The sequence below is a fragment of the Cheilinus undulatus genome, linkage group 7 (assembly GCF_018320785.1).
Source record: "Cheilinus undulatus linkage group 7, ASM1832078v1, whole genome shotgun sequence".
In the NCBI taxonomy this organism is placed as follows: Eukaryota; Metazoa; Chordata; class Actinopteri; order Labriformes; family Labridae; genus Cheilinus; species Cheilinus undulatus.
In genome coordinates, this window is record NC_054871.1 from 35,485,697 (window position 1) to 35,513,588 (window position 27,892).

Below are 27,892 nucleotides of genomic sequence, written 5' to 3' on the forward strand. Positions count from 1 at the left end.
GTGTCTGTATGTGTCTGCACAAATACCCCAAAAGATAACAAGATATGTAACAGAAAAAGTGAAAAAAATCAGTTGCTTTTGCAACCATGGATGTCTTTGTCTAATTCAGTGGAAATCCAGGTTGTTGAGATGTGTTTTAAAGTCAAAGATGTCAAAATCACAGCAGGCCTGAAAAGTCAGTTAGTCTGTGCACCATGAATGTCTAATCAAATGTAATGCAATCCTTAACAAATTTGTGTAAATATGTGTGGCTGGACCAAAGTGCTGGATCAACAGACTGGCTGGAGAGCACTGTCTTTTTGAACCATGGCTTAAATATCGCATCACAAACACCAGTCAAGAAAGGAATCAAAATGTTGGATACAAACATTTTAATAACTGCTAAATCCAAAGACCTTAAGTAAAATAATCTTGTGTTTTGGCTTTAGAAATGTGGCAGTTGAAATGGAGCAGTTTCTCATAACTCAATAGATTCACTCCAAAGGTCAGAGAAAATGATGAATGACTATTTGTCTTTGTACTTGGTATCCTTCTCCTCGCTGTTTGGCAAACCTGTCTGCCCTGGAAAGGGGTTGATCTTCAGGAAGAAATAGGGGTTACTGTGCACCCGTAAGGCCACCAGGATGGGGGTGGCAGTGTAGAGCAAGTTGAGCACCAGAACAGACCAGAAAGCATCATTGGGGATACGGAAAGGAGCCGTGGTACGAGGGTGGAGGGACCCTCCGATATGGGCCCACTGGCACTGAAAGGAGATACATAGGATCAGGTAGAAGTTAATCAGTGATTCACGAATAAAGATATCAGCACTGATACTACCACTGTCAGGCCTGCCCGAATTGGCTGGAGCCTGAAAAACCCAGAGACTGGCCCTGCCCAGCTGTGTTTATTGATGATGTCAGTGTTTGTGTGTTGGATCAGCAGCATTGGTGCAAGCATCCTAGCTAATGGTGACCTATTTTGGAGCCGAAACTGTGTCAAGTTATTATTGGGTTCTAATGCTGGAATTACTTACTCGCGCTACTTTTTAACCCTTTCACGACCTTCCCCACTTCCTGCCCTTCTTTCAACCATGTTTGCCAATTTCTACCCCTTTTTTCCCATTTCTACAAAGTCTTTATGCACATTTTTGCCTATTTTAGCTGCCTTTAAGCATTTGTTTGCATTTGTTTTACCCATTTTTGCCACTTTATGCCCATATTTGCCAATCTATGCCACGTTTTTGCCACTTTTTGCCCAACATTTGTCACTTCTTCTTGCCACTTATCACACATTTTCCTCTTTTTTGAAACTTTTTGCCATTTTTATCCAGTTTTTGCCCTGTTTCAACTGGATTTTTTTTTTTCATTTTCTTTTGCACATATTTGCAAATTTTTTCATTTTTTGGCCACTTTTTGCCCATTACTGCAACATTTCTTACAACTTTTTGACTATTTTAGCTGCCTTTTCTTTACTTTTAACCATAGTTTGCCAGCTTTTATTTGCCTTTCTCCCAATTTTTGCCACTTTTGTCCACCTTTTGTCACTTTTTGCTCATTTATGCAATTATTGCCCTTTTTTCTCTTTAAACTAATTTTTTGCACTTTTCACCAGACGTCCTAGCTGACCGCAACATGCACAAATGTCAGGATGAATTAAGTAGAAGAAACTGAGACAAAATAGTCAAAAAAATGACATAAAGGGTTTAAAGATGGCAAAAGTGGCAAAATTAGTAAAAATGAGTGAAAATTGGCAGAAAAAGGAAGTGGCACATATAGGCAAAAATAGGCATTACCTTCCTTCTTCACTGAGTTCAGTGTACCCATCCACATTGTTTACATCACTTACAGGGTTATATCGGGTTTAAATAAATATGGTTATCACAGATTAACTTTATAATGAACCATGATTTCGCTGATGCCATGGGCCCCTGGTTTGGCAGAACCCCAGAAAGCTCTCCCCTTTTTTTCCTCTTATGGGCAGCCTTGACCACTGCTGTCTGTTTTGATCTATATCCATACTAATAACAGGAGTTTCCTTAATGTTTTTTCACAAACACTACAGGGGGAATCATTAACTTTTGGTCCTCCTTCCCAGTCATTAATCTGTTTATAGAAAAACATCCTTTAAAGAGATGAAGCAGAAGCAGCAGCAGAAAAGATTCAACAACTTCACAAGCTGGTTCTTTTGAAAACACAGAGGATGGAATCTGTGACTTCCTACAAACAGGAATAGACTCCTTTTTCTCATCTTTCTTTCAGAGTAGTATTTGAGAAACCAGAGCCAGTTTGTTTATCACATTTAAAAGTGCTTTAAAGGATTCATGTAGTCAGGGTTACAGTTAGCAGGATGGGAGCTGACTGCAAGAAGCTCAGCATGTTTAAAATCCAATCTGCTGATGAAAGCTTGGATCATTAAAAGGCATTTAATCATAACAATGGTTTAATTCAATGAAACTACCTGTCAGAATACAGCTCCAGTTTAACTTATTTTATTTCATTTTTCTTCTGCATTGTTTTACCTGAATCATAAATCCAGCACAGAAAACGGTCCAATCTAACATCCATGTGCACGCAGGCTTGAGGAGACCATATGCAAAGGCACCCAGCATAGGCAGTCCATAGAACAAAAAGTGCAGCATCTATGAAAACAGAAAAACATCATTGTTATACAAAGAAGTGGTTCTCAACTGGTGGGTTGAGACCCCAAAACTTGCCAGTGGGTTGCAGACGTGTGAGTTGAAAAAAATGGTGGCAAAAATGATGTAGCTCTATGTGGACATACATCCATACATTTCATTTGACTTCATTCCCTGTGATGATGAGTCTTTTATTCTAAATGAGACTTTTTTATCTTATTTTCTCATCATAAAAGGCTGTTTTCCCCTAAAATATTCCTCGAGAAATTACCATAACTCCCCTATTAACCCAGGAAAAGGGAGTACAAGGGAGATCTGACTGAATCAGATCTATTTTAATCAACATAGAGCAAAAGTCTTAGGCCAAGAGTACATTCTGTGTTTGAACAAAGTTTTAATGAGTTCACACAAGTTCCTTGGTCTCTTTATTAAGACATGGCCACAGATTCAGGAAAAAAAGCCATTTTCTTGATTTCACTACAGAATTGCTATTACAGGCAAGGGTCATTATGTAGAGTGGCCTCCCTCTGATTTCTTTTGAAGATATTTTATGTGTATTTTTATGTCTTTAGACAAAGACAGGTCTGCTCTGGTCCTACACTGCCCTGGCCTCCTGATAGCCATCGTCCAGGCCTGTGCCAGGCCCATGCCCCATCTCTCCAGGTATCCTCCCAGCCGCCCTCTCCACTGTCAACCCCAGCATCTGGGTCCTGGGCACCCAGTATGTCTCTCAGGCCTGAGAGAGCACACTAGATGCCTGCAAGAGCACAGCTGCCATTCCCATATCAGGCAGCTGACCCTTCCAGTCTTTGCTCTCCTGAGCACGTCAGCATCAGACACATAGTCTTGTCAACCATTGATATGACTGTGAGTCATATCTATTGTATTGTTTATTTGTTTTACGGATATTGTGTAGAGGAGCGCTCTTGTTTTTCCCTCCTCCCTCTCTCTCTGTGTTCCTCCACTTTACGCTGTACTGCAGGTGTGGTGCGTCCTGATTGGACGGCAGCTGAATGTGCACACCAGCCGCTGACTGGAGGAGTGCTGTGGCGTCATGGCTTGTGATTGGCTGGGAGCTGATGGCTGCTCTTTCAAAAGGAGACTGCAGGAGCGCAGACGCCAACCCTCCTTCCTTACTACCAACGTTCACCACAGAGCAGCTCGTCTATCGTAATAGTGTGATTGAGAATTGTGAATTGTAATTTTGATAATTTCATGAAAACTAAATGTTAAAAAGACAAGCAGTCTGTGTATGTAGGAGAGACTAGTTCTTTTGTAACCTTTTTCACCTGTTTCTTTGGTAGGGAGTCAGTTTAGCTCTGTAATGATTTCCTTTGTTTAAAGATAGGTAACTGATTGATTTCTAAGAGTTTTTTGTTGATTATTTTTGCTTTATCTCCCTGTGGTAACTCATTGCATTGAAAAAAAAAAAAAGAAATAAATTTTGTCTTATGGACTGCAAGCTTGTTTCCTGTTCCTTTTGTGCTGGGTCATCTTGGGAGTGAGAAAGGAGAGGTCACCTTTTATGTTACATCAGGTATCTCCTAGGCTGGGCGTAACACCAAAACCCAAAGATGCGGCGAGGACAAGTTTTCACAAAGGAGTCCAGTGGATGTCTCTGGCACAGTGGATAGTAGATAGATTTAGAAACAGGGCAGCAGGTGGCGAAGAGAGGTGTGGAAAAGGAGCCCCAGGCTGGGCTTGATCTCAGGCCGTCTGCATTCATAGGCTGTGATTTAACAGCTAGGCTATCTGCACCCCATCCATCTGCTTTTACACAAATTGAACTGTTTTTGGGAGACAGCCTTGAGTTTTCTGAAGCAATCAACAACATTTTACAACAGCAACATGTTCCTCTTTAGCTTTAGGTTGGCTTTGTCCCTTTTCGATGTGCAGTTAAACAACAGTAGGGCCCTATGATTTCAGCGTTAATGGAATCTCGGAATTGGCCAATAAAAATGGAATTTACAATTTAATGCAAAAATTGAATTAATTTGGGTGAAATGCTGTGTTTCTTTTGAAAGGGGAATGTATATCTGGGAATATGTTCCCGGGGGAACACTCAAGCAGGGCACAACTTGTCCCTCACTTCATAAACAATCATCCTGCCCCCTCCTAAACAATAACAGTACGTCAACGCAGCTGCACAAAACACTGGCAAACATCACATCGCTCAACGCGGGGAAGTACAGTGCGACATAATGTTGCACCTACAAGAAAACTCAACTGTGCTTCAAGTTATTTTACCTCACCACACCAGAGAGTGACGGAGAGAGACAGGTGTGTCTGTGTGTGAGGCATACCGCTCACCCCTCGGAGGCTTCAAAATAAATCGGACAGACTCAAGATTTTATGAAGTCCCGCAGTCTAAATGATGTTAAATTCAAGTAACAGCTTAATATATCCTCCCGTAGATACTGTAGTTCCCTTTGGTTGTTTAATGAGCAAATATGTAGCAGTCTGATATGACGCAGATGGACAGACAGCAATGCATGGAGAGAGATGAGGAGAGAACCGTTACAGTCAGGAGTAAAACACAATGCAGCATCAAACTGCATGCACTGTTACGGACTGAGAGAGTAAAGAAAAGTTTAGGTAACAGGTTTACTTTTAACCATTTAACTTTAATGTGACCTTCTTATTAAGTTACTATCACTCTGTGTTTGAGAGAACAGAAGGATTTCTTCGTTTACATTATAAACATCAGTTGTGATTATACACTGGATGTGTCTCAAAATGTTGGAAATATCTGACTGTTACACTGGTTATAATTATTTTATATCAGTTATATTATAAACAACGGCTTCTGGGCCAACTGTGGCCCTTTTTCAATAAACTTAAGGTTATTTCTATTTAATTTGATTCATTTACATAAACAAGACACTCTTTTATGGTAAAAATAGTAGAAAGGTTAAAAAACGGAATTCCAAAAAAATGAAACGGAAAAACAGAATTCGGCAAAAAAATAAAACAGAATTTGGCAAAAAATGAAACAGATTTCATAGGGCCCTACAACAGTTTCATAACAAAACTCAGCCATTTGTACTTTCTCAATGATTCAGCATGGTATTGGTGTAACTTCACAGTGCATTATGGCATTGCAGAGGCACACACACACTGCTCTGTTGCTGACTCCAAAGCTGGAATAGAGATGGGATCATGTTGTCCCACCATTACACCTTTGTGATATCCACAGTGAGGAAAGACACACTGCTGTAAATAGAAAGACTTACCCTCAGTCCATGTTTTTGTTGGCCACTGACCAACACTCAGTGGATCAATAATACAGAACATCCCCATTCTACTCTGCACAGCCATTTACTAGCACTTAATACAAAATAGGGTTGCTTTAATTATGTCAATACAAACACTCTGCTGCATCATGAGGATGGATGAATTGTGGGAAACTGTGTTTAAAATGAATAACTTGACAACTGTGGGCAGCAGTATACTATTTGGTATCAGGTGTTTCAGTCAGCTCCATTGCTACAGTTGTACATAATCAAGCATCTAACCATGCATTCTCCTTTTGCAAACATTTGTGATACAAAACTGGTCATTCTGAAGTGTTCACAGACTTCAAGCGTAGTACTGTGACCATTGGTGTAGCACGGGGGGGAGAAAGGGTACTGATTACCCAGGCCCAAAGTAGGGAGGGGCCCTTGAGAAGCCTGCAATGAAAAGTCTGTTTTTATTTAAGTTTTTCTTAGTTAAATTAATTTAACCATAGTAAAAATATCGCTCTTAAAAGGGGAAATTATGGCTAAAAAAATACATTAAAATGCATCTATATTTGTAATAATGACACAACATTTGTTGCTTGGCTGGTGGTTAAGGGGGGCCCTGTGTAATATTCTTTGTAGGGGCCTAAAATCCTTAGCTACGCCCCTGACTGTCATGGACGCCACCTTTGCAATAAGACCATTCATGAAATGTCATTCCACTGGATATTTCACAGTCAACTGTAAGTCATATTAGAAAGTGTTTAGGAACAACAGCAACACAGTCACAAAGCAGAAGGCCACGTCAAATGACATATTAAAGTGCATATATTTAAATAAAATATCATTGCAGTCCCTGTTGGTGTAATGGTCAGGCAGCTGAATACTTCAATCCATATAGTGTGTTGTTAAGTATCAAAAAAACCTTCCCTTTGAGAGTTTCAGATTATGTGTATTTTTGACACTTTTGTTGTGCTTTTTCAAGGTACCTCAAAGTCCAAATCATAGATTGTAAATAAAGATGAACAGAGCAGCATCTCCATTAACCTTGTACAGGCAGGATTGGCCAGATTTAATGTGTGTCATCAGGTGGATACATCTTGCAAAACTCCAGCCTGAAATGCTTGTTCCTCTTCAAAGAATGAGCAGATCAATCAGTGTCAATCAAGGCAGCATCTACGCTCATGAGTCTTCTGTAATGCAAGTCTGTAAATAATGGCAGCAGGTAGAGAGATTTGCCTGAAAGTTTTAGTCGTAAAGGAAAACATTTCTTTATCAATAGAAGACTAAAGAACAGCACTGAAATGGTTTCATGGTGTAATTGATGTTTTTGCTCTTCTTCTTTTCTGGCCTGCTTCAGCAAGAGTTTTATTTACAAACTGGCTCCACTGATTAGTGAAGAGTGAGAACAGCTGTCTGTTCAGTTTGGGATATTTACTTTATTACCCAGGGAGGAACGCATACTACATCATATGTTTTGCTGCTCTGATTGGCCTCGAAGGACTATGAGAGAGAGAACAATTCTTCGCCCAGTCACCTTCCACATTGTTTTATAGGGTTCTGCCTCCACAAACATTGTCTATGGGGTGTGGTTTGAATGGATGTGAAATATATCCCATGCCATGAATATGTGAATCAGTCAATCTGGTCTGTCAGGTTACATCTACAGAGGATTAAATCCAAAAGATTTAGAGCTCCCCCTGTTGGCTGTCTGTAGTATAGTTTTTGAACTCTTCTTCTGTACTTCATTTAAGGATGAATCAAACTATAGCTTAAATATGCATTAAATATTTTTTTGTCAAAAAGATTGTTACCCCATTTACTGTCAGCTTTGTTTTAATTTGTCATTTGACAGGAAGAGGAGCAGATGTAACGTCATGGCTCTCAATCTCAACTGGATCAACAAAGAAGAGGACCAAGGCTAGAGAAAAAGTGATACAAACTTGAGAGTTTGCTTCAAACTGTGTTGAACTGATCTTTCTTTGGTTGTTCATTACTAATCTTTACAATGGTTAGCTAAAGGGGCATTAAATCAGTTTCTAGAGCCATGTCCAGGCTGTGCTTGTCTTACCTCCATATTATGCCATGATTAAAATATGTCAGTGCCCAACACAGAGGTATTTAAGCTTCACTTTAATACAGTGGGGGAGCCCAAAACTCACTGCCCATACCAATATGTTTATTGTCCAAATATATTTTATATATCAAGTGTGTAATTTTATCATCTATATCAAATATCATGTTAGATTTGAACCATGCTGTAATGTGACTGATAATTAAGAAAAATAAGGAAAGCTCTGAAAAGTGATGGAGTCACTTAAGCTCTCAAAAAATGGAAATTTCACTCTGTTTCTTCCTGACAGCAGGACTGACAGTTTTGCTCAAATTAGCACTTCCATCCCAAATAACTACCCGGGCCACTGCAGAGGCTGTCTTGACCTTCAACTTGAAATATTTGGCACATGAAAGCCTTCTTTCCAACTCCTTCAAAACCCTCAAATTATACCACTGAACAGTTTCTTTTCATTCTTACTCTGAGTTCAAGATGAATTCTAATGAGTTCAGCCCAGAGCCCAAAAGCCAATCATAAATGCCCTTCAGCCTTTTGTTGAAATGTCTTTTTAGTGGTGCCGCAGTAATCCGTCACTTATCGTGCATCAGCATCGATGAATAAAGAGGTCAGTCTGTGCAGAAACAGTGTGGTCCAGTGCAAGAAACCAAACTTCCTTTCCTTTTTTACTCCCACACATTTACACAAGAAGAAGCCATGAGTCAATGCTACAAACACACAAAGACACCTACTAAGACATACTTTCACATGCAGCACACACATCCTCCTCCCACCCAGTGAGCTGCTGATGGGGGGCTTTGGAGAGGGATTAGCTTATCAAGTTCTCAGCATGAGGTGCGTCCGTCTGATCAATGACTTGCAATTGTGCCTGGACTGCAGCCCCGACAAGGTCTTTGGATAACCTATTGACAAAGCTGTGAACAAAACACAACAAAACCCTCAGACGTGTAGGGTCACAAGAGGAAAATAAAAAGGATATCAGACTCACTGCCCGCTGCAGCAATAATCTCATATCTATCTTACAAATGAAAAAAGAGAGGGAAGGATGCACTGCCTCTCATCCTTGCTCATTGTTGTAATGATGAAAAATCTCTCTGTAATCAGCTACCGGCTGACAGAGTGGAGGCGATGAGGGCAAGCTTCCAGCACACTCTGAGTGATATGCGCGAAAGCAGGGATTCATTATGTGGCTGGTTATTTAAAACAGGCTGGAAATGAGCTTTCAAGTGCTGGAGCTGCAGACATGCAGGCTTACAGTGGAGACAAAAAGAGGAAGAAAACATTCACCATAACTCTGGGGTAGCCCACAGGATCCTTTAGGTAGGGTTCATACTGCCTCAGGTAGAGCGAACAAGCTTCCAGTGGAGAGTCCAGAGCCACCTGGGAAAAACAAGAGAAATGCTTCATATCCTGATGCAATCCAGTCATTTTTAAGATAAAACACATACTTAGATTTAAACATTTCCCTGACATTGTCTGAATGAGTCAAACAAGAGAGAGAGGTCTGGCTGCAGACCGTGCATCTCTGACGGCCACTCTAACAGACTGTTCATCTGAGGTGCCATATATCTCAGAACAGAAATAAAATTATAGTTTAGGGTTTGGGTAAGGGTTAAGGTAGCAGCACTTCAAACACAGAAAAGTGCAAATGAGGAAGGAAATACTAAAAAGCCTTTATTGTAATGGCCAAATCATCAAAAAGCCAACATGTTTCGACCAAACTGGTCTTATTCAGGGCTATCTGTTTAAAAAACATTTAATAAAACCAAGTAAGGAGTCTGCTTACGGGAAAAAAGCTTGTCCTTTATGAAATTATTCCACCACAGCAAGCATGGCTTACATTGCGGATAACAGGGCTGTGTAGAAAACAGAGTTACGTAGCTAACAGAGCGAACTTACCTTATACTAAGCCCACAAAGCAGCTACATGAGCTATATATCTATGTTATCTACATAAATAAGTAAGTTTAGCTTCATGAAACATTCTAATCTAACAAGCAATCTAATTTAGCTCTGTTAGCTTTGTGAGCTATCTAGATAACAGAGCTGTCTAGCTATGTAGCCAATTTAGTTAAAGCTAAGCTCACAGAGCAGCTACATAAACTTTGTATCTATGTTATCTTCTTAGATAAGTTAGGTGTAGCTACATAAAATATTCGAATGTAGCAAGCTGCTGACGTAGCTCTGTTACTGTGTGAGCTATGTAGATAACGGAGCTGTCTAGCTATGTAGCAAATGTAGCTAAAACTAAGCTTACAAAGCAGCTATGTAAGCTATGTATCTACATTATCTAGGTAGCTAAGTTAGCTTTAGCTATATTTGCTAAAACTCACATTGCAAAAGCTAACATAGCTACATTAGCTATGTTAAATACATAGCCAGCACAGCTATGTAAGCTTTAGGTAAAGCTAACGATGCTAGCGTTTGTGTATTTACTTCTAAAATGGGTCTATATATAATTTAATCACCTTTTAGAGTTCTGGTCTTTTGCTGTTTTATTTACAAACTGTTGCTTAGTCTGTGATGTTTGCAATGTGGTTATTTCATTTTGTTTATGAATAAAGTTGAATTAAGACATCTAAAACTGGGGCACATGGATGGCCTAGAAGTGTAAGGTGCTACTCATGTACGCGGGCGGCCCGGATTCGAATCAGGCCTGTGGCCCTTTGCCGCATGTCTCTCCCCACTATCTCTCCTGTTTCCAACTCTGTCCACTGTCCTCAACTATCAAATAAAGGCACGAAAAGCTCAAAAATAAATCTTTAAAAAATAAATAAATAAATCATCAAAAACTGGAAATACATAATACCAGAAAATTACGGCACTGCCTTTCTGAGATATACAGTGTCTCAGATGAATAGTCTGCTGCCAGACTGTCTTGAAACAGGTGTTTCGTGTTTCTTGTTGAACAATGAAGCCATTACAGATATGAAAAACTCTGCAGTGTCTCAGGTGTCCACATGAGGCTGACTCTAAAAGCAAAAGGATCAACCCTTATTACATTTTTACAGGAGAAATATGCATCTTCACAACAGACCTGCTGGCCAAAAGCTAGGCACATCAATAGACTATATCCGTGTTTTATAAACATATAAACATATTAACTTCCTGACAGACACATGGATTTTTGTAGGATTACATTGTCACATGAACCTTAATAGTTTTCCCATTTCAGAAACATGCTTATTTTGCTCCCTTGCTTAGAGATAGATAAGAAAAAATAATTCAGTGAGATAAATGTGAAGATAGAAACAGCTGCGGATTGGCAATAAATTTAAAGATTCAAGAAGTGGGAAATGGCCTGTCTTACTTTGTCCAAAGATAACATATCCACCAAAGAGACTCCCAGATGGATCTACAATGTGAATTTTACTCACGTTAGCTCATCATGTTGTTTTTTTAAAACGCTAAGCTCAAGGGGTTCAGGTAGCACTTTCTCTGTGTTAGACTGTTAAATAGGTAGCACAGCTAGTGAACATTAAACCCCTACATGGATGAGATGTACACCCACCAGGCCTCTGAGGACAGTGAAGGCCATGGAAACAAAGAGGAGCACCAGCAGTATCATGTCCTTCGGACGCCAGATCAGCTTCATGGTCTGAACTTGCATGGCCTGTGGGAAGATGTCAACAGAGTTTAAGGAAGCTGGTTAGTTGGGGGCTTGCTTTCAATGATGTCACTTTTAAATTAAAAGCCTCTGTATCAGAAAAAATAAATTTGTTTGTTTTTAGGTGTACTTTCAAGGCTACTTAAACCTAGAAGAATGGAAGAGTTATACAATATGACACTTATTAACCTTTATAGCAGACTGCTGCCTATAAATCAAATAGAAAGGGAATAAAATGTATGTTCATTTTTGGCCATGTTTATGCACAGAAGCATGCATCAGATTCATCCAAAAACCTATAAAAATTCCAGTTTATCATCTCAACTAATATTTATTTCCTTTTTAGTTTAATGTGATCCATTGTTAGCATTAAATATTTCTATAAGACAGAGTTTGGACCAAGCTGACTTGAGTTTGAATCCTGACTGTGATGGGTAAAGAATAAATACATACTACTCTCACAAGGTTAAGGACAATTAAATGGCCTATAAGCTAAGACTGTGCTTCTCAGTGAATTTAAATCAAACCCTTAACACTGGCTATAAAGGATCTGATAATCTGAGAATAAATAAAGCCTGAAAAGAACAAAAAATGCTTCACTTCTTTGAAAACTATGTTGGTGTTTAAGATTCAGCAGAGCGTGCTACAAATATGCAATCAGACAACAGCTCTGGAAGTAACAACAATTCATAAATACAAACAAGTTTGATGCATGTTCTCTGGCAAAACCCAGAGATTAAAATAAAACTTTTTGGGAACAAATCCACAGTTGTACAAAGGATATTACTAAAGATGTTTCTGAATTCTCTCCCAGGCTGTATGTGCAGGGTGATCCATCAAAAGTAGAGCTGACAGACTTTACTGAGCGGACAGATACTCTATGTTTTATAGGTAGCACTTTATAGACTTTGAAAGGTGTCTTTATATGAATGATTTTTCGATAGACTGTGGAAATAAGGGGCAAGATGGCTGATTACAATGGGTAAAATTCCAACTCTTCAGTTTATGAGACAAATCATTATTATCTCAGATGTCCATCCTTACATTATTCCTGAAACCCTGACAACTGTGTTATTCTTATCTTTAGTTTATGATTAATTTTATATTGTTTATCATTTTACATATGTTCACTGTGTCGCATTCTTTTTCTCCTTTATCCTACCTTAACTTTATTCTAACTAAAATGACTTACACCTTAGCTGGAGGTAACAACACTGGTATTCCTGGTATTCCAAAATCTTTATAACTGGAATTTTCTCTCTTATAGAACCGGCATAGTTATCCCAAAATAAGATAAATAAGTCAATTAAGAAAACAATTTATTTTTACTCATTATCAAAGTAATTAAAATTAAATCAAATGAATTCATGTATTCTTTGGGCTACCAGCTTTATATGGTACAAAGTTTTGTCTTATAAATATCTACAGTATTTATGGTTTCCAAATAGCATCATTTTTGTTTGTTCAGGTTAAAGATCATTTACTTCTACAGAAGCTCATTCTTAAATTCCTCATTTCTGAGGTGAGTGCTTCTTCTAAAAACTATAAATTATTTCCAAAGCAAAAAATATTTGTGTCATCAGCAAACAAAACAAGCTTCAGAATCTTTGATATCAGGTGGGCCTGTACCATGGGGGCCAGATGCAGCCATTAGTTCATTTTTTTAATGACTCTCTAAGAATAAAATGAAATACAGTCCACAGTAGACCATGAAGCTTGTGCTTGACTGTATTGTATCAGTTTTAGGACAAGGTGATGCTCTTATGCTGAATCTGTAAACAAGCGTTTTGACAAGGAGAATTTATTCACGTTTTTCTCATGACTGAATTGAGACACCACTGCAAATGTCAACCAAAATAATACCAATATCTCGATTTAAGACACCCTTATTGATTACAGCAGCAAACAGCAGTACCAGTGGTGTTTCAGAGGCAGAGCCAGTGAGAATATTCAGTCACAAAACATAACCAACATTAGGAGTGGTTTTACTAGCTTTAATATACTCAACTGAGGTATATGAAAGTGTCCCCACCATCCTTGTATATTTCTGTACGCGGCCCTCTGTGGAAAAAGTTTGGACCCTGCCCATCAACCTGATGTCACACCAGTGAGGAAGTTTGTGTGTGATATCAGCTTGAGCTAAGAATAAAAGTTTTTATGAGAAAATAAATCGTCTCTTGTTAAGCTGTCCCATTCAGCCTTTGGTCCCATTCACCCTGAGATCACCCTACAAACACCCCCTCTTTTCAATCTGAATGCATCGTATTTAACTGTTATCAAACATGTTCAGCGAATACTGTTCTCCTATCCGTTCCACATCCATTTAAGGTAGGCCTGCCCACAGATTACACTGGGTCCCATGACAATCCCAGAATAAGGGGCCCTCCTCAGCTGTAATTTATTGATAATATCAGTGTATGAGTATTTGGATCAGTAGCATTGGTGTTATTCTTGGTGCCACTTTTCATCAAGTCTGTGCACATTTTCTTTCCATTTTTGCCACTATAGACCCAATTTTGCCACTTTCTACCTATTTTATGCCTCTATTAACCCATATTTGCCACTTCAAATACATTTTGGCACCAGTAACCAATTTTTGGCAATTATTAATCCTATTTCACCAGCTTTTCTGTCCATTTTTGTTGTTTAAATTCATTTTGTCACTTATAATCCATTTTCACCACTTTTTCCCCCAGTTTTGCAAATTTTTTCCACCATCTGCCTATTGTTGCCCTTGTCTACCCATTCTATCCACTATTAACCCCTTTTTGCCACTTTTTGTACTCCATGTTGCCAATTTGTTGTTTCTATGCCATTTTTTGCAGCTCTAAATCTCTGTATCTCTGCAACTCTGTAACTGCTTTCTCCACTTTTTCTGCCTGTTTTTTGGCCCTTTAAACCAATTTGTGCCAATCTGTGCCCATGCTTGCCTCTTTTAACCCACTTTTTCCAGTATTTAAAATTATTTCATCACCTTTTTGCTCATTTTTTGCCACTTAAAACCCATTTTTTCCACTTTCAGCCCTACTAAAGCCTCTGTTAACCCATCTTTGCCTCTTTTGGCCCCCTTTTTGATCTAATTTCACCAAGTTTCCAACCATATTTAAACCTTTTACTTGTCCTGTTAGACAAGGGGTTTACATTTTGAAGAAAGCTATAAACTATAGCATAAATACTTAAAACAAATAATTCTTCTTTGATTAAATTTGATTAGATACTCAGGTAAATAATAATATTTGGTAATCACATCTCAACTTTACAATGGGTGATGATTTTGCTGACCTCCATGGTCCCCCAGTTTGGCTGGGCCCTAGAAAGCTCTCCCCTTTATTTTCCCTTATGTGCTACCTTGTTTCAAGGTCTAAACATTCATGCTTTACACTCACATTATAACCACCAATCCGTGGTCTGTCCTGGGGCCGTGTGAATATAGTGATGGCTCCAATGATTGGCATCAGAAGGAAGAGAAAGTTGATCCAGAAGGCTGGGTTAATCTCAGAAGCATATTTACCTGTAATTAAAAAAAGAGGAAGACTTGTGTTTATTTAAGTGCAAAGACACTGTGAGCATTTCAGTGTAAATTGATAATTAATCTTCCAACGAAAACTCCCACTGGGCACTCCAGTCAAAGACAAACAGTACAGTGAGTCTATGATAACACAACAGAGAAAACAACACATTGCCTGGAGATAAGTTTGATCTTGTGACACTTATGTATTCACTTTGAAACGCCAACAACAGATGCATCAAGTCTGTTTCCTGCTTTGTTCTCCGGGCTGTGACGGCAGGAGAGGCGTAGGGCGCGTGTGTATTCTGCTGGCGGCTTGAACTGTGACACTGATGGTACACGGCAGTGCAGATGTTCACTTGATTAAAGCTTGTCATCATGGGATTGGTAGAGGGGGAATAAAAGATGAGGCTCACCTGCCACGATCCCTGTAATGAACACGCTCATGTTGGCAGACAAAGAACCAGCCCAGAACAAGCCAATGGTGCGGTACGCTTTCCTGGGAGAGAAACCAAAAAACTGTTCATTCTCTAAAGAGATAGCCATCATCTGATAAACAAAGCATTGTCCGCTTGAGGCAACACACGGCTCTAGTGGTAGAACATCTGACACATCCATCACACACCATGTGTGTAGTTTCAAGTCAGCTCAAAGTCTCCCAGTGGTAAGCTGGAGTTATTCAAAAAAGGATTTTATTTCCATGCTAACACCTGCCCCAGGGCAGCCTGCTCTGAACTCTTGAACTCACTTGCTGCACTTTATGACTCACTCACTCTACAGGACCCTGGCTTTTCTAAAAATACTGTTTTATTCAGGCTATTGTATGTGATAAATAAAACCTCTGAACCTCAATGGTAAAACCTGTTATTTTCTCTGCTGCTCTCAGTATTTCATAAGAATATCAAATATATGGAAATATCCAGCCCAAAGCTGTGAGCTGGAGAAAACAGTAATCTCAGTGCTTAAATGTATTACTGCTACACACTGTAATACATTAAAGAAGCTTCACAACCTCCTAAGATTGCTATGTTAGACAGCTACAGTTGCTAAACCTAAGGTATAAACATAAGGGTAAGAAGTCAAGTTTAGATATTTGAGTGTTTTCTTTGGAAAAGAGAAAAGTTTTGTTTAGTTTTCATTAGGGCTGTCAAGACTAGAGTTAATCATGATTGGTCCATTCGGCCTATTCAGTAGCCAGCCACAAGGGGGCAATTGAGATATTTTAGCCAAATACTTCTAAGGCTGTCATGTTGTTCATCACTGGTTTTGAATGAAATATGTCAAATCCTGATTGGTGAAAAACATATTCAGTTAACAGGTCTTTGTTATTGATATCCATGCAGGGGAAAATACATTCTCAAAGCACCTGAACTGGTAGGATGATACTGTAAATGGCAGCTTAAAACAAGAGACTGATGTGGTTGTGTTTATCATGCATCTCATTTACAACTGGCTCACAGGAGAATTTTTTCATCAAGCCATTCTACAAATAAAGTTTTAATCTCATTAAATGTTGGGGTACCCATGGGGATTTTTGAACATGAAAATACTGTAAATACTGTAACACAATTTAATATTCTTCTGGGGGCCAGATGGGAAGCTGTGGGGGCCTGATGTTGTCCAAGGCCTTCAGTTGATGATCAGTGCTTAAGGCACACTTTTGTTGAGCAACATCAGTATCTCCACGCAGCCACAATGATATCAAATAAGTCCACCACTGCTCCTTAATATCTCATTTCAGTTTAAAAAATCTGCAACATGTTTATAAATCTTCACCCATTTACTGTCCAAGTAAACAAGGGCCTTTTTCTGTGTTGAAGTCTATGTCATTACCTCTAATCTTCTTATAAAAGGTCTGTATCCAAACAGGAAGTCGATTACCTTTAGGTAAAGATAGTGGAATTTTAAAGTGTGATTGAAAGGGTCTGATTAATTGCAATTAACTACAGAAATTCTAAGATTAATTGCGATTAAAATATTTAATGTTTTTACAGCCCAATTTTTCACTATTTATATGCTTGAACACTTTCTGCTGTGGTGATTTGCACTCAACTAGAGCAGTGGTTCTCAACTGGTCCAGCCATGGGAACCATTACCACCACCTTAATGTGAAATCTCAACCTATCCAAAAATGTTCAACAACTAAAATTCTTTTAATAATTAAATGTTGCAGTTTGGACCCGCAATAGAGTAAAACGTATATTTGAACAAAAATATTGGACAAAACTGTAGGAGGGTATGCATACAAACATGTTTTTTTAATTCTGTTTTACCACTACATTGTAGATTTTGGTTGTTTATTAAATAAATAAAAATAGACACATGTAAACCTAGAACTACTGTACATCCTTGCTGCTTTGCTGCAATTATTTCCAGGGACTAAATTCACGGCCCTCTGAAAGCAGTTTCCCAGCCCACTTTTGGGTCCTGACTCACCAGTTGAGAACCACCGACCAAAACGATATTAAAGTCAGGTTAAGATATGCTAAGTGAATAAGTGAATGTATATGCTTAAATGGCAAGTTAATGGCTCACAAGGCAGGTAGCCAATCATTTTAAGGATTTTCAGGTGGCCAAGCATATTTTAGGAGGGCCTTGTTTGGCCCTGAGTACCACTGGCTCCACCCCCTGATCATAATGAGAGTCTGCAGCAAAGGGCTGACAGCTCATCTCCACATTCAGACACAAAACAAGAGCAACCTGAACAAAGCTGACAAACTTTATAGGAGTGTTGGTGCTTGAAGATTTGTAAATCAGATGTTAATGCAGAGCAGATTGAGGAGCAGAACAGCACTATCGGTGCTGCTATTGGTTGCCAAAATCCATCGGACATTATAAATCATAGACGTCATCATTACTTTGGTTGCCAGGATGTTTATCAGTTTCAGTGTCGTCTTAATTAAGTCATGAAAAAGCAAATCAATTCATTCTTCTTGTCAAAATGTTTGCTTACAGAATGAGCAATGACTAGTGCTGAAACTAAGAAGTACAACAAGTAAGTAAAGTCTGTAAACTGAAACCCAAAATAAGTGTCCTCTTAACACACTAGATATGTTGGAAAAAGGTTGCTGTGAACATGTGAACCCACTGAGATCTACGAATCATAACAAGAGATTTGTGCCAGAAAACAGTAACCTTTTTCTTTCTGCTCTGGCACAGAGCCAGGCAGCTGCACTCTGATCAGAAGCTTTTTTTGTTTTTGTTTTTTTTGGGAGGGTTGTATTTGTATTTCTCCTGAGTGGGTGCGGCTTTGGATCATTCAACCGACACCCCCACACATCCTAGAGCAGATTTTACTGCCTTATTTTTCATGATACTGAACCTTAATTTTATAAACCTAAAGATGTTTTTCATGACTGAGATTTGTCCTGATGGTTCAAAACACAGTGGCTGGGCACACAACAAACCTAAAACATAGAGTTTTTTACCACTTTGAAGGGACTTTAAGTCAAGCGTCTCATGTCATTTTATTAGTTGGACTTTGTTGTGGGACAATCAGAAATTAACTGTGAGCCGCATTTTGCCCCTAGGCCACAGTTCAGACATCCCTGTGTACGATCATTATTTGTGGCCGGGAAGGTATTTATCTGAGATGTAAGAGAGAATAAATGCACCAAATATTCCATCACTCACCTGTCTGTTATCCTGCTGATCATGATCAGGTACATTATAAAGTGTGCAATTCCATCCCAGTAGCACATCATGATGGCGTAGGACGTTCCCAGGTAGGGCTCCCCCTGAATCACAGCACACAAACAGTTTTTTTAAAGCTCTCCGTACTCTGTACAAATGTTTGAAGCTTAGAAATAGGCATCACTGTTTTGATGCAATACTAACAAATCAATATTCAACATGAGAAACCTACCGTCTTTTGGTAGAATTCCATAAAACCTGAGATAAGGCCATCATATTCTAGCGCGCTCACCAGGTCGATGATACACGTGAAGGAAAATTCAGCAAAAACTGCAAAGACAAGAAACAGCAGAGATTAGAGGTTCTGTCTTTAAAAAAGAACATGAACATTTGTCTAAATTTAAAAGTCATCTTATTTTCAGAGTGTGATGGTGGGCGGTGAGTAGCTGTCACTGCATGCTATCAGCTTTAGGCTCAAGAAAAACCTGCAGGTCTCAGGAAAGCTTGAGATATTAAGCAGCTTTCTCAGCTCCGAACATGCGTCATACGTGCGCATGTTGATTTCTTTAAAGTTATTACTCAATCTTCCTTTTCTCCCAACTTTGAAAAACACACAAACATGCAATGATATAGCAAAAATGCCAACACCAGAATGGCAGATAACCCCCTAAAGTCTCCTCAAAGTCTTTTTAATCTCATCCAGCTTTTAAGTTCACTATTTCTGTGATGAAAATATTTTCCTTGAGCTGGATCATCATTGATTTATGAGACAGCATGGGGATAAAATGAAGTGTTGAGCAGAGAAGCAGGCTGGAGGCACATTTATATTGAACAGCTTTCCTCTATCCTCAGGTCAAGAGCTCAGCCTCTGCACATGAATGGCACATGGGTCTTACTAATACTATTAATAATGGAGCACTGGCCCCACTGGTCATTCTGCTGTTATTGACTTTTTTAAACCAAGGTTCCTCTCTGCTCTATATTCTATAAAACTAGGGAATCGTGTCATGATTCAATCCTACAACTACCATACTGTTTAAATTTGTTGGAATCACCAAGACCACTGTTAAAGAAAAAAAAATAGGCCACATCTGATGTTGAGGTGTTAAAGTGGTGTCTGCAGCATGTTAAGACTATAAGCTTTGATCATAGGACATGCAAGTTTTTCCACACTATAACAAGCTATTGTTAGCATGTAGTTCAGCGTGAATTTTTACACAACAGTACAATTATGGAGAATAAATTCCAACTCTGGTACAAATAAGGAACTTCCACTGTGAAAAGATTGTATTTGACCACTGATGACTGGGAAAACTTAGCTTAACCGAGCATGTGAGTTAAATAAATCAGGTCACTTTCAGTTATTATAACTATTAGGAGCATAAATGAGGATCAGCACATAAATGTCAGACACATAAAGGGAAAAAGTTACAAAACTTTGGTGATGATTTGCAGCATGGACTTTGCAGAATGTCATTATAAAGTGAATCACTGCGTTATAACAAAAGCGTCACTCTGCAGATACCACAGCTTAAACCGCTGTATCACACCCCCCCCATCTGTCCTTCACATGCTCTTTGAACACTGGTGCACACATTTTGTCTCTCCTGTGTGTCTCTAATCCTCTGGACATCCGGGTTTATCTTGTTGGTATCTAACAGGTGAAATAGAAGAGGGATTATGGGTGTCTATCATTGAGAAAAGCCTGCCACAGCTTTGTCCTTGTTGCTATGATTCTGCTGCACAGCACGGATGTAATACTTTGTTCTGTCCCGCTAAAACCACTGGAACCAGCAACACAATGGATGTATTTTACCAAGTGATATGCATGCAATGCGTAACACAAATGACTGAAGTCAACTTCATTAAATGAGCATGCAGTGCATTCAGAAAGTGTTCAGACCCCTTTACTTTCTTCAATTGACTTATGTTGCAGCCTGATGCTGCAGTTGAAAAAAATCATTAATTCTCAGTACCCGTGGTAAATTAAATCGATTGGACAAGATTTGGATAGGGATACACCTCTCCATGAAAGGCCTCTCAGCTGACAATGCAGATCAGAGTAAAAACCAAGCCATAAGGTCATAATTCTCAAATGGAAAAAGTATGACACAACCAGCACTCTCCAAAGGGCCGGTCACCCCCCAGTCAAACTGAGTAATCAGAGGAGATGGGCCTTGGTTAGAGAGTAGCTCCAGAGTTTTGAGAAGATGGGACAAAGTTCCAGAAGGACAACCAAAGCCCCTTCCCTTTCACATGGAGCCTTATGCAAACTTCAAGCTGGCTTTCATGTTTTGCACTGAGAAGAGGTTTCCGTCTGGTCACTCTGCCGTAAAGCCCAGATTGGAGGAAGGCTACAAACGTGTCTGGAGCTGAATCAGAGTTACGATCCGGTCCTTGGTCTCCTCTCTTACTAAGGCTCTTCTCCCCCGGTTGCTCAGTTTGGCTGAACAATCAGCAGTTGGAATAGCCCTGGTTGTGCCAGACTTCCTCCATTTGAGAATTATGGAGGCCACTGTGTTGTGGAACTTTTAGTGCAGCAGAATTTTTTGTAACCTTTCCCAGATCCTAGCCTTACAAAATCCTGTCTCTGAGCTTTGAAGGCAGGTGGAAGGCAGTTTGACCTCATGGCTTGGTTTTTACTCTGATATGCATTCACTGTGAGGCCTTCTATAGAGAGGTGTGTGCTTGTGGTATTTGCAGTAAATCATTAGGAGTATGTACAGGACGCTGATTCGTTTGACTATTCTTCAAAGATTTGATTGTGTCACTGGATTAATCCAGGTTTCTGAGGAATAGTTTGAGTGGGTCCATGCACTGTGAAGGTGCTGCACATGCAGAGCTTTTGGGTCAGTCATGCCTCAGGAAAGTCTGGCTAAGCTTTGCCCTGAGCCTGATCAGTCTAAGCAGCTTTGACGTATCAGGTGAAATCACATAAAACACAATTCATGTTTTCTCTCCAACACGAGGTGTTGCAATTGAAAGTTCTGGAAGCCCTTTTATGGAAGCTGAAACCGGCTCCGGCACAACGCATACCTGTAGTTGTGATAATCCTCTGTATGTTAGTACATGTAGAGGAAATAAATTGCAAGTTGGGAAATGACTGTGCAAATTACCAAAGAATAAGAGGTCTTTAGGTGGGTTGCCACGAGTGATGAGGAAGTAGAATAGAAACACAACCACCAGCACAGCGACGCCGACCCCCAAGATGGTATACGGCCTGCAGGAGAAGAGAAATTCAGCTGTTATCCAAGACGCATATCAACACATTTTTCAAGTTTTTAACACAATCCCACTGCTGACACTGCACTTTCAGACATCTTGCTCTGATTTTCTGCCTCATTCCCTTTACTAATTAGCTTCTCCCATGGTAGTAGAGCCGGTCCTTTCTGCAGTGCTAAATTAGTAAATGATGATGAATGGGAAGTCAGTGAGAATGATAATCGGCACCAGCAAGAGAAATAATGCAGTGGTGTGAGGGGAAATCTGTCTGATAGATGCACCCAGAAAAACAGAGTTACTGCTGCTGTAAGGTTCGTTTATGAGCCTGGAGATTTCTTGTGAGCTGGAAATGTCTCATTGGATTTATCCGCCAGTCTCACACTTAGTTTTGTAAAAATAGAAACAAGTAGTAGACTCATTGAAACTCAAAGCTTGGGAAATGTGTTGTTAATTTTGCTCCATTCAGCTGCCAGATACCAAAAAAATGACTGCATAAAGCTGGTATTCAACATCATATAACTTTCTTTTCAGTTGTTTTTAGGGTTTGTTTTTCATAGGAAATGCTTGCAAACTCATCAATATGCTTGCAAGTCTGATCAAGTTGTCCAGCTTTTTATTTTTTTCAATGCATCTGACTGTTGTATTCCTCATTGTGTTCTTATAGTTTTAAATAAAAACCTCTACAGCTTTGTGCAACTTTAGATCTGCAGTATTTTACCGCTCACATTGCTGTAGTTTTATGCATACCAGTGGTTTAAAAGGCAAACCTTACAAGGTGTAATCCATCACAGACATAGGTGTGGGAAGCAGCCACGTAAGGCTGTGTTTGTCCAGCTCTGCCCTCCGTGTTTACTGGTCAAAGGTACGGCAGAAAAAAGATTAATGTGCGCCTAGTATCTCCCAGTAAACAACATTACATCCTCAGAAAAATCGCAATGTGGACTCACAGATGGAAAACAAATACTGTGAGAGCAAAGGGAAGCTCCCCAGCTACCTCTCCAATTCAACAGTACAGGAAGATTTATGCACACAATACTGTTTGTTTGCCATGTGGAGGGGCACAAGGCACACTGTGTGTCAAGAGCAATTTATCAAAGTGTTCTGTGCACTCTGTATTGATTGTCCACATCCACGGGCTTACAAAAAGAGTCAGAAGAGATTTACAAACACATAGGGAATAAGAGTCTGTCAGAAAGGAGAAATTTACAGTGGAAAAATGTATATACTTTTCACTACTAGCTCTGTTTGTTAGCTTTAGTGTTGCAGAGTGCAATCATCCTCTGTAGACTAAGGCAATATCTCAATTTATAGCAGACAAACCTTGGACTGAAAATGAATCAATTATTGTCTAACATGATATGAAATTACCTCCATAGTCACATTACCTATCATTTCGTTTCGTTAATCATTGAATTTTATCTCTCCTTTAAAAAAGTTGGGGTTATGATCATTTAAGCTCCTACATGATTAAATCCTTCTCACAAAGATGAATGTATGAGATTAGAAATATAAAACACAATCAAGGATTTTATAGAAGAAACAAAGACAGCAAGCTGTGAGCTTACAGTGTGCTCTAGTGGTGGTTAAGTGTACTGCCTACTCGATACAAGAAGGATCAGCTGCACTTTTTTACATGTTTATCTTCACAAATGTGACAGTTTAGATCAGTGGTTTCCAACCTGGTATCCAGGAACCCCTAAAGGGGGTGCAAAAGATCTCAGGTGGGTGCATATCATTATTTTAAATCATGCTTAGAAACAATGTATTACCTAAAAGATAAAAACTGGAGAGAATATGTTAATTTTGAAGCAAAAAAAGCCTAAACATTTGGGAGGAGGGGAAGTATAAATTTTTATATTTACAAGAAGACAAAATCAGAATTGCAGAGTTCAAAAAGCTGAAATTTTACAAGAAAACTCTTCAGTCTTTGGAGTCTTAAAGTCTTCAATTTTAGCATTAGAAACTCAGAAAATGTCAAGTCAGACTTGTAAATTTACAGCCACGTAAAGTCAAAAAATTACTTGTAAATGAACAACTTTCAAACTTGTGAATTTCTTCTTGAAATTTAACAGATCCTCTATTATTTATTTTCTAGAAAGGCCCTAATACAACGTTGTGATCATGGATAGTGTATATATGGATATTTTGTCAAGAGCAAGTGTTTGTGGGTCAGTGAAAACAATCAATATTGATGTGTACATTTCCAAACTGGTCCCAGGGTGGGCTTAGTTTTTCTTAAATACAAGCAGGGGGCCCTAAGGAGAAAAAAGGTTGGGAACCACTGGTTTAGATTGTGTGTTCTGTTTATTTGATTACAAATCCTTTTCAACAAAGAATAATATCTCAAGTGTATCACTTATTTACTGCAGATTCAACTGAACTGTCTGGGAGTAAAACTGAATGCATGGAGAAATGACTTACAAGAAAACATAACAACTGAAGAATGGAATAAATCACATACACACACTGCTAACACATTTGAAACTTCTTTGATATAATTGGTTAAAGAGACCAGAAGAGCTAAATAAGTATATTTTATGTGTTCCTAACATATGTAATCGATCAAAGGAAAAGAGGGAACCTTTTTACACTGTATTTGGGGATGTCTAAAAATTGTGGAATTTTGGGATCAGGTTGGACGGATAATGAATCTAAAATAAGAGTAGAACCAAAGTGTTATGTTCTTGGCAGCTGCCGAAAGGCTGTAATATGAAATACAGAAACAAATGTTCCTAGACATCTGCCTTTTTCAAGCTAAAAGAATAAAAGCATTAACATGGAAAAAGAATGGTAGACCAAGTATCAAACGATGGTTGAATGAAATGTTCATGTGTTTACTCTTGGGGGAAAAAAAATTACACTTATGGACTAACAAGGAGTATTTGACAGCATCTAGGGTGAGTTCAATCATCTCCTCACATATGGGATCAGGTTTCTTACACAGGATGAAACTGGAGAGGAGTTTCCAGTCTATTCCGTCAGGGGTTTGTTTTAGTCTATAGATACTGTTATCTTATTGTACCCTTTTATTTGAGTTTTTTCTGTTAGTTTCAATATAATTTATTCTTATCAATTTAAAGGGTTTTATTTAACAACAGCTTGTCTTAATGTAAAATCGTTATGTTGACGACACTTCAACAATAACTGTCTTTTATGATTAATTTAATTTTCCTTTCTTCTTGTTATTATTATTATTGAATTTTTCTCCTTTTTTCTTTAAGTCATAAACATTTTGTTGAATGATTTTTTTTAATGAAGAAGACTGGAGCTAATAGAAGATCTACAACAAAAGTGAAATTAAAATATTAAAACTGAATTGTCAGACATTCAAAATCTATGATATTTTTCCACTGTGCAGACAGCAGGAGGTGCACATAAATCTATGTAGCATAATAAATACAGTTGTTTGGAGAAGAGATGCACCTGCTTTCCCAGCAATATTAAACAGACACATGAGTTTTGTTAAAAAAGAAAAAAAGTATCAATATTATTGATAAAGACTCAGGTTGTAAAGAAGTATCAATGAGGGAATGAATATGAATAAAAGTCAATAGGGTGCTGCACAAAGAAGTCCTTTAATTCACATTATACTTGTATTTGCATCAGTGTAATCTGAATCAATTAAAGTAGTGGTTCTCAACTGGTGGATCAGGACCCGAAAGAGAATCACCAAGTGCGTTTGAGTTGGTTGTGAATATGTGGCTGGGAAAAAAATGTGGCAAAAAGTCAATGAAACTCTTAAAAAGAACTAGTTTTGTCCAGGTCTTTCATTTGTCGCATGTTTTGTAGTGCCTGATGACCAAACTGATCTGATTGGTCCAAAAATGTCAGAAAATGTGGGTCCTGATCTCTCTTTGAGGAATTGATGGTGGGTCCCGAGGCTCAACCAGTTGAGAACCGCTGAATTTGGCACTGACAGGGCATTTATATGAATTTTTTACATGTATTTAATTTTACAATTTGGCTTTAATAACTCAAAAGAGAAACATTTTTGAGTAAAAGTCAGAAATTGAGATATAAGGACTTTTACTGACTAATGCAGAAGTAAAATAGTTTTGAGATTTTGTAGACTGAAACTATAAAGAGTGAAAATGACTCAATGGTGACTCAAACTAACACTAAATCTAAAATAGCTAACAAAAACACTAATAGAGCAGCTGTAAAATGTTTTTTGGGGTTACAAAACTATTTGAAAAATAGTTTTCTTTGCCTCTCACTTCTTTAATTAGACTTTTATTTAACAGTCATTTAACCAGAAAACTGTCACTGAGATCAAAATTTCCTTTTAAAGAGTATCCTGACCAAGAGAGGCAGCAGCACAGTTGACAAAGTTTCTGACAAACAATGATCAGTCATAAAAACATATATGAACATATGAGGTACATGAATTTATAAAGGAATGGAGCATTTAGGCTGTATGTGCACACTAAGTGATACAGAATCAGAACTGTTGACTTACTCTTGTAACACAGGGTTGGTGTTCATGGCATAAAGGATGCCGAGGGCAGAAAATGAAAATATAAAGACTAGGGTCTCCATCTCTTCTAAAGCTGTTCAGTCTCCCTCCCAACACAATCCACAGAGCTCTGCTGAAAATAACAAACAGCCAGTAAAATCTGCTCACTGATCAAATCAACTTTCAGATTATTGAAAGGCATCACTATATTAAAGAGCTCAAAAATGAAATAAATCTTTTAGGTCAAATTGAAATACAAGAATGTTATTAAAATAACATCCTAGAAATCTGCAGTTTTGAATAGAACAGGAGAGAAGCAGAGAAAGCTCTTACCGTCTGGCTACCCTTTCTGTGGATTAATCAAATTACAAAGTGGCCTGAGGCTCCCATGGCCTTTACTGGAGAAATAATGAAGTGGAGACAAAGAAGCTTTTGGGGGAACAAGTTATGCAATTTGGTTTTATCAGAGATTTACATAAGTCGTATTAGAGAATAGGCCTACATTCCACTTAAGCAACACACTCACAAGTTATACTGATTCCTCCTGTAAGGGCCACTTAATATTGTGTTTTATGAAATGTGTGTATTGTGCTCTGTCTGTGATGGACTCATACACTAAAAATGTCATGTGAGTGATGTGAATAAGACTGTATTACGTATTCTATAGGAGTTGAGCACTGAAAGTGAACAGAAAGTAACTGTTACAGCAGTCTCTTTGATCTCTTTGATGGCATCTGTACATATATGACAATGTCTGTTTATCAAAAGACGCTCCTATTTGAACTTTGCTCCTCCAATGAGAAGACTAGTTATATAGTCCTGTAAAGCATAAAACATTTCAACATCGGACAACCGACTAAGTTACAGAAATCATTAAAGCACATAAATACAAGAATACATCAAGTAGCTCAGTCTGTAGAGACTGTAGAGATGTGAATTAAAAACTAAGGGTTATTAGTACACATATCCTGCTCTCCTTGTGTGTATCTAACACAATTTGGCAGTAAGCCTAACTCCTTTTGAAAACATGCGCAAAGTCAGGACATAGCGTCTGTAGCTCTGATTTATTGCTCCATGAATATGTTTCCAAAACACAGTAAAACTGTAAAACATAAAGCAAAAACTACCCTTAGCATAGTGAAAAATATGCCTATAGTTAACTTAGATACACAAAAAATGTGGATGAAGAGGCTACTGATTAGCGATCAATCCACTACCATTCAAATCTCTAATAATCAACAAATTTCGCATTTCTTATAATCATCCTGCACAAATAAAACATGGATAACATACTGCTCATGTATATAAGGTAAAACTTACAGAAGCTGATGTCAAAGGCATGAACAGAAAGGCAGATGGCTCATATGCTTACTGAGAGCAAAAACAAAATGTCTGACTTCCTGTCACAATGTCCTCTCAAAATTGGGCCTTTCAAAATAAAAGACAGTGAAAAGTGCTTAAGGGCATATTAAGGGCAGAACAATCCCCGCCTGGTATCTGTTAAGATGCCACAAAATAAACTTAACCACCATGAAACTAAACATTCAGTCCTTTGTTTTTT

General features: G+C 38.5%; 1 protein-coding gene across 2 annotated transcripts; it reads right to left on the minus strand.

Moving 5' to 3' along the window:
• Positions 1-388: 388 nt before the first annotated feature.
• On the minus strand, positions 389-27,688 carry tm6sf2 (transmembrane 6 superfamily member 2). 2 transcript variants are annotated; one of them, XM_041792013.1, is made up of 12 exons: positions 27,652-27,688; positions 26,665-26,729; positions 26,335-26,461; positions 21,770-21,873; positions 18,886-18,983; positions 18,654-18,757; positions 15,437-15,519; positions 14,899-15,023; positions 11,417-11,518; positions 9,194-9,286; positions 2,498-2,617; positions 389-742 (listed from the first exon to the last, which is right to left on the minus strand). In XM_041792013.1, the coding sequence occupies exons 3-12, from the start codon at positions 26,412-26,414 to the stop codon at positions 506-508; spliced, it is 1,146 nt and encodes a 381-aa protein (XP_041647947.1). In that variant the 5' UTR covers positions 26,415-26,461; positions 26,665-26,729; positions 27,652-27,688; the 3' UTR covers positions 389-505. The 2 variants fall into 2 exon arrangements, with proteins under 2 accessions (XP_041647947.1, XP_041647948.1); XM_041792014.1 differs by having other exon boundaries at positions 26,335-26,464.
• Between the last annotated feature and the right edge of the window lie 204 nt (positions 27,689-27,892).